The sequence below is a fragment of the Branchiostoma floridae genome, chromosome 2 (genome assembly GCF_000003815.2).
Source record: "Branchiostoma floridae strain S238N-H82 chromosome 2, Bfl_VNyyK, whole genome shotgun sequence".
NCBI classification, from domain to species: Eukaryota; Metazoa; Chordata; class Leptocardii; order Amphioxiformes; family Branchiostomatidae; genus Branchiostoma; species Branchiostoma floridae.
Window position 1 is genome coordinate 19,983,171 of NC_049980.1, and position 7,898 is coordinate 19,991,068.

The following is a 7,898-nucleotide window of genomic DNA, read 5'->3' on the forward strand; positions in this document are numbered from 1 at the left end:
CCTGAGCAAAGGGTTAAATGTTACATGTTCTAAGCATTCAATTCTTCAATTATCCTGCCGAAGGCCAGAGGAATGGGGAAAAATTCAATAAGTCCAGTCTTTGTGTTGGAAATTATTAAGATCCTTTTCATGATTTTGTATACCAAATTTTCACTGATGAACTTTCAAAGTAATGCTAGCATTTGTTCTTTGACCAGGATGTGAATGAAGACAATTGTGTCAAGTACCCCAAGCTGTACGTGCCAGGGCAATACAACCTCTTCTTCAACAAGAAGATTTTCCTCATCAGCCTGTTGCACGGTGTCCTGACGTCTTTGGCCCTGTTCTTCTTACCATACGGTGCTATCTGTGAGGCCATGAGGAATGATGGGCAGGACTTTGAGTCTCATCAAGTGTTTGGTCTGACCATTGGGACAGCACTTGTTATTACAGTCAGCCTTCAGGTGAGCTGGAGTATTTCTTATGCTTTTTGTTATTTTGGTTGGATTGTTGACTTAAAGTCTTATTTGGAATCCCTAGCAGATCCCAGTATTGTGGCCTTTGGAAAATGAGGTTGTGTAAAATTGAGTTCTTAGCTTATGTTGAAGGAGACAGGGATGGTGTGGAGCTGGATGTTTTAGGAGAGCCACATCTTGAGAATTCATCAACAAGAGTAGGGGCACTTCTCTGTGTGATTCTGGTGTTATAGATATGCCCTAAGGTAATCTACTGCTGACATAAACAACCAGCTAACATATGCATACAGAAAAAGGCTGTGAAATTATATATATTCATTAGAATTGTAAGACAGCTTTGAGATTAAGTGATCGTGTGGTCTTGCTTAACAAATGATTGATTATCCATTGTCATTAACTTTGTAATTTCAATCCCACTAACATGCCACTTTTGTGGGCATTTTTCTGCTGAAATGTGCTGATACAGTCTTCTTCTTCTTTTTAGTGTTTAGGTGGCTTGTGATATAAGCAATATGTTGAAAATATTTTGTGAATATAGATAATTGGACCACTATTGCTAAACTATATCAAATTAGAATTGATTTTTTTTTTCAAAATTCAAAATTGCTTTTATGACTTTTTTGCATGATGGATAGAGTAATCACTTGGGAGAGTTGATAGATGACTTGGCCTAGAAAGCAATTTTGTTCTGCCAAATTGATGGTAACTGTCATGGTCATGCGCTTATTGTGTCTCCTGAGCAAACATTGATCAAAGCAGAGACATGTAACCAGGGTGTTTCTGTGTCCAGAAGGCTGAAGATTTTCAACTTTAAAAATACTACATATTCCTTCAACAAAAAGTAGTAGGATATGTGAATGGAGATTCCTGTCAAACATCATCATCCTGTCAAACAGTTCTTTTAATTTTCTCTGGTCAGCTTGAAATGACTTTATATGCCATTTATTTTAAGTATAGAAGTGTTCTTATGGGACATAACGTTACATGTAGTTTCTAGCCTTGCAAGGTGTATTACAAAGACAAAGTTTATTTGCTGGTTCTGAAATAAGGGGCCATGTCTTGTTCCTCAGTAACACTTTGCCATTTTGTAAAATGCTCTTAAGATGTGTGTGCAACTGTACATGTAAATAATATATATACATGTACTGATATGGTCACAGCATACTTGTATTTCCGTTGTCAAGAGTTCAGTTCAGTCAAGATGTTTTGGTGACATAATGAGATGTTCTAGATGAAATTTCTCAGCATCACTGTTCTTTGTGGATTATAAGTCAATAGCTGGCAATCTAACATTCCCTCCAGTCAGTTTTTTTAATCTCACCTACATCTGTCATCTGGTTGCCTTAGTAAGACTTTGTGTTGTTGATTTATATTGAATTTGTTTTTAACCATATTGTTTCTCTGTGCAGATTGGTTTGGATACAGCATATTGGACAGGGATCAACCATTTGTTCATCTGGGGAAGCATCGCCTGGTACTTCGGTGCTAGCCTCATCGTGTACAGTGACGGTCTGTACAAGCTGGCCCTGTTCCCCTTTGTCGGTGTAGCTAGAAATGTGTTTGGCCAGCCCACGTTATGGTTCACAGTGCTGCTGACTGTTCTGGTCTGCCTGCTGCCGGTGATGGCCATCAGGTTCCTCATGAGAGACCTCAGGCCGACGCTGTCAGACAGGGTGAGTCACATCGTCAAAGTCTATCATAGGTTCATTAAAGCAGATTTAAGGCATTCTTGAGGACATTCTAGGTACTATCTGTGATACTGTATAATTCAGCTATCTTTTAACAGAAATGGCTGTAGATCCTTGTTTGGGTCATATTTGTCACTTTTGTCACGACCTCGCTAAAAATCCTACAATCAGAGAGTTGTAAAAGAGGAAGTAGTTAAGATAGGAATGGTTTGGATTAATGAACTCTCTTTTACCCTCCTTATTTTTATGCACTCTAAAAGAAGTCACTGATTGGTCCTCGCCTTGCTTTTATTTTGGCAGGACACGTAGCATTACATAGATTGGATCATTGTTACTGGTTATGTTTTTATGGCACAGATACGGCTGGCACAGCAACTATCCAAGACCAGCAAGCGAACCACTTCACAGCTGCTACGACGGAAGTCCTCCCGTCTCTCCCATCGCCCCAGCTCTCGGAGATCTGGATATGCATTCGCCCATCAGGAAGGCTTTGGCAGACTCATCACATCTGGCACAATCAAGATGAGACAGAAGAAAATAGGCCAAAGGTTGTCAGAACACAATCTGAAAGAGAGAGCTTCAGCCGAGGACTTGACATACGACGTTTAAAGCCCTCGGGCACTCTACTAAGTTCAGAATCTATGGCTCCTCAATTCTTAGCTTCAAATTTGCAAGCCTTGGAATCTATAGAATTTGTAATCGTATAGACTATGTAGTACTTACTTTTTGATTCCCCATTTTATAGTAGATAGAAGAAAAGATGCAAACAATATGGAGGATTTTATTCTAGGCTATATTTTTAGCAGATAGGGGAGTGGGTCTAAGGTTTACAAGAAGCAACCTATAGAATAATGACAACATCTTTCTACCAATGAAATTGTCTTTCATGAAATTGACAACAACGATTTACGATTACTTAGAATTTGTAAGAAGGCATCTGATTGGTCTTCATGTATCTATTATTCCTACAGTAAAGTTTTGTCAAAAGTGTATGAAATGGGTATAAATTTCAAATTGTAAATTCCTTGCATAGCAATGTTGACATTTAGCATGTTTAAGGAGACAATTGAACATGACAAACATTTGGCTTGGTGAGCGCATGTATATTCTGTGTTATGCAGTAAGTGATATCTTGGTCTTGCCACTGCTGTAGCTCACTGTTTTATTTTCAAATGTTTCGATTAAAAAAAACACATTCAACAAAAAATATTGATACGGGCAAATGTGTCAAAGAAGGTTGAATGTTGTTTTTTTGGTCTGAGGTTAGAAGGACCTTGACCTTGTACAATGATGAAAGCAACAAATGCCATCTGCTATTTCCTGTTACTGTGCTCTACAATGGAAAATATTTCTCACTTCTGTACTATCAATGTGAGCACTCTACTGGTAATACTGTTTTTAAAACTTTTTCTCGACATGAATATTGCTCTTTCTCTTGAAGAACCACTTGATATTCATATCATATTAAATATTGTGAAATGATTTTACTATTTCTATATTGTGTAAACTATGATATACAATGAGTTACAACTTAGATATGATGTTGTGATGTTAAGATTTTTATAATGGTTAGGATCACAGCATATCATTGCAATGTAAAATATGCTGTTGGAGTGTTGGTGCATTTATCATTTGTCCATGTCGCTTCTTGTGTTGTATTTGTTTGTAGGAATATGAATCACTAGACATATTTCTGAATTTTATTTGCATAGATTGTAGGAACAAATGCAATATTTAGTTTAAGACAGTTTCTGTATGGTGCAATGTTTTATGATTTGCACGTTGCTATAAATGAATAATCACATTGCAATAGTGATTGTTTTGTGTATGAAAAATGTTTGCACCTTGTCACTCAAAGCAGCTAAAATGTCTTTTGTAACATCTTCAGGTAGTATTTGGTATCATCTTTGGTTCATGTCAGATTATTTCATAAATAAAGTGGAGGTGAAGTGATTAGGGAACAATGATCTGTATAGTTTATACTTTATGTGATACAGTGTACCTACTGTTGCAGAAAGATTATGGAAACTTGCATTTTGAAACAATTTCATATACGGGCTTCAGGAAAAATACTTGTAATCTTCACACTCTGATCTTACAATTTTGATAGCTTTTTTTTGAAATCTCCATTCAGGACTTTTCTGCCACAAACATAAGGAAAATATCCATATACTTGAATTTTAGCAAGAATTTGAAATACACTGATTGTTACAATTAAACAGGTGGAGAAGAATGAAGAAAAAGTATTTTTCTGAAGTTTGGTACTCCAGACTTCTTGGGGACAGTTTTTTTTCTCCTATTGCTATCACAGAAATATATGGAAGGAACTTTGGACTGAGTGCCTAGATAAATGTGGGCAGCATTTTAAGTGTGATGCCCCAGATTTAAGGTTGTAAAACAGGACAGTGGCCTGAATGACTGTAAAATGATATTGGAATAAATATGATATATGGTTTATGATTTGTGTTGTATGTTGATAATTTTATTACACATAACAGACAGATGACAGTAAGCAGGACATGCACAGCAATCAACATTATGATATTTATTTAACCAGGGGAGGATGGTTAAGTTTGTCATCAACATCTGCTGGCCCATTGGGTAGGGGTACCTATATCATACTTGGAAGTTAATGTTTGTATCATTTGATAGGACAATAGTTGCAATATTATTTCTAAACTTAAGCTTGATTAAATCTAGATATGAACTTATAAAATCCACAAACTTTTGGCCAGTACTTTGATAGTAAATGGTTAAGTAATTTGTTCAGTACCTCATTTTATTTGGATTTTGTCAACTCTCTATATGGATGGATCACAAAGCCCCACCCACCCTTGTCTTAACGTTAATATGTTATAATTTGATTGACCTGCAGCCAGTCTCTCATTGGTTGGACTTGAATTGCTAATTTTGATTAACAGGATCAGTCTGAATGTTGAATGTTAGCTAAGTGACATGCATAATCGAAAGAAACTCGCAATCCAAACAATCAGTATTACAAGAAAATAACTGCTAACTGCTTTAAATCTTCCAATATCTTAACTATCCAAAATGTGATGTTTTATGCTCAGTTCTGGTCGAAGAGCCTAACTTCATAGGCTTTAAAAGATCCTATATACGGATTAAAAGGGAATGACCATAGTTTCCATCATATAAACACGCCACAGAGTTTAATACCTGGATGCTGTGCGTGTAGATGTGCAACAGACATGGCAGACATGGTCTTTGTTTGAAAGAGACAGTCTCTTCTGGACGCATTTTGAAGGAGAAAACTTTGTACAACAAAGTAACTCTGTCTTTGTTCTTGAAAGTTTGTTCTTGGCACTCACGATTCAGTTCAACCGTTAGCCCTAATGTCAGGTAACCAGGCTAATATGGCAGAGAACATTCGCACCCTCCCACAAAGGGTTGACAAGGCATTGCTGTGTGGGAGGGTGAACATTCGTCACACTTCGAAAGTACTTCTACTAAAAGCATTTGAAGGTGAGATTAACTTTTCTCTGCCACTGCTGAAAGACCTTATAACTGGCCGTGGGGAAGGCTGTCGACACGCAAAGAGAATGCATTGTGGTCGGTATCTCCTAAAGACATAATGTCATTTATCCTACATTAGCTACTAGGGCACAAAGGGCAGATAGTGTCGCGAGGGAAGGTTCTCTTCTGATATCAATGTCAGTGTACGATGGGGGTGGTGCCGGGTTGATGTGTAGAACTGATCGTATCTGACATGTGCCGGATGTGCATGATACTATCGGTAAAAAGCCTGTTTAAAAAATCCTGCGAGCAGATATTGAGAGGAAAGTTCGTGACAATTTGAACTTCGCCATTTTCTCACATGTTTTCCTCCCTCCTGTGAAGTTCTGTTTTCCCCACAGCTTGGTACATTGAATTAAAGTGAAATATGGTCGGTTGACCGTTTTTGACGGCCAAAGGTTGTGCATACTTACACCAGTCGGTTGAACATCGTAAATCCCCCACCACTAAGTGAGAAGAAAGTTATGTAATGTTTCACGGATATAAGTACACAGAACGTCTCCCACTTCAGCACCAAGGACAGAGAATAGAAACTCCAACGTACGAGACATGAATTTCTTAGCCTACTTAGAAGGTTCCAGGAGTCGGTGCTGCTTTCGTTAGCTGGACAAGCAATAAGAAACCGATTTCAATAGAAACCAAGTGCAATAATATAGAACTGAAGTGGCATCAGGAAAAAAAACAGTCCGTCTCATAGAGCCTGCTAAGGAGGATAAGAATTTCATGTAACACTTTCATTACCGCTCGAATATGTATGTGGATTGAACGTTTTTCATTCATGGACGCAAAAATAAATGTTTACAATATAAATTATTTTCGCCAAGGTTTTAGAATCTGCTGTATGGGCATTTGCACTCACGTGACTATGAAGTAGTCCCCTACCATGTTGGAGTATCAAATCTGGAATCTAAATTTGAATCTGAATGCTCATGTATAATTCGTACGCTCACTTAATTATGACATCATAACCATGTCAATCCATTGGTCTGACTCAGGTTCATCTGAAATTCATGGCGGACGTGACGTCACGTGTAAGTATATATTGAACATTTGACCTTGACCGAGATAATCCGTCCGCCTGCCATCTGAAGTATATAAGTATATCTATATATATGCAAAATGAAGAACCTGATTACTATTGGGCGTAGGTTCAGGAGGTCAAAATCGAAAGTCCCACAAGGGAAGTTATGGCCTGATCCACATCTATTAGCCATGCCAACCAAATGGACCACTGGCCTGAACAAAGACGTCACTACGTGCTTAAGTGGGATGATTCGTAACATCCGCGGTATCGTCGTATGTGATGAAACTTCACACCTTTAGAAAAGAAGCCGCATTTTAATTAATGACTGTCCCTCCCCTCGACCCAAAATACAATCTTGTTTAATCAGTAACTGTCACTGTCGGCCAAGTTTATATACTTAACAATACGGCATATATGTGAACAGATATTTAAAGGGAAGGCTCATTTGTGTACACATGCCGGTGGCTTTCAGGAGAAAAAAAGTACAATCACACGACTTCTCCTTTATAGAATTTCAAGAAATGGTTTGGTTGCACGAATATATAATATATGCAAGTTTTGAACAGAGCTAGGTTGAGTATCAGCATCGTGTAAGTAGGACAGAATATGTCTATTGAAACACGGGAACCCGAACAGCTAGCACCATTTGCCATGTAGTGGAATCGTTTGCATATTTCTTCTCAACCTTTTATTCTCTTAGTTATCGAAGTGACGGTCACCCACGGTGTTAATTAAAGCTAATCTATTACCTTCCCGTTGGAGACATTCTATACGTGCTTCATAAAATCCATTTAAATGTGAGCCTACATTGGCGAATACTTAACTATCTCCTTTTAAATAGCTTAGTACAGCCTTCAATTGAAATGGCGCCTTCGATCGTAGACAGCAAATATGCGAGAGAAGAGCGTGACTACAGCGTATGAACAGGTCCTGACCCATCGCGCGGTTCCATTCATGGCCTCGTCTAAATCCTTTCCTTCCTACTATTACATGATCTTTTCTTAATATTGGGATGTTTGCAGACGAAGTCCGAACTATAGAATTAATCCGTGCTGCTCCCCCGCCACACAGCCATATAATCATGCCACTCATATGACGTAAGTAGTCTCCTCCAATGACAGCTCTTCTCCGAGCGTGTATATTTTACAAATTGGTAGCGTCAGCCGAGATTGGTGACGGAAGGTCGTTTATTCTGAT

At 38.2% G+C, this 7,898-nt stretch overlaps 1 protein-coding gene across 2 annotated transcripts in view; it reads left to right on the plus strand.

Annotated features, from left to right (window-relative positions):
- Positions 1-4,603, plus strand: part of LOC118408258 (phospholipid-transporting ATPase ID-like) — a 30,602-nt gene extending 25,999 nt beyond the window's left edge. For both annotated transcript variants that reach the window (XM_035808932.1, XM_035808924.1), the window contains exons 27-29: positions 198-443; positions 1,865-2,128; positions 2,501-4,603. In XM_035808932.1, coding sequence (XP_035664825.1) covers positions 198-443; positions 1,865-2,128; positions 2,501-2,752 — 762 coding nt within the window. In that variant the 3' untranslated portion in view covers positions 2,753-4,603. The remainder of the gene's footprint in view (positions 1-197; positions 444-1,864; positions 2,129-2,500) is intronic.
- The last annotated feature ends 3,295 nt before the right edge of the window (positions 4,604-7,898 follow it).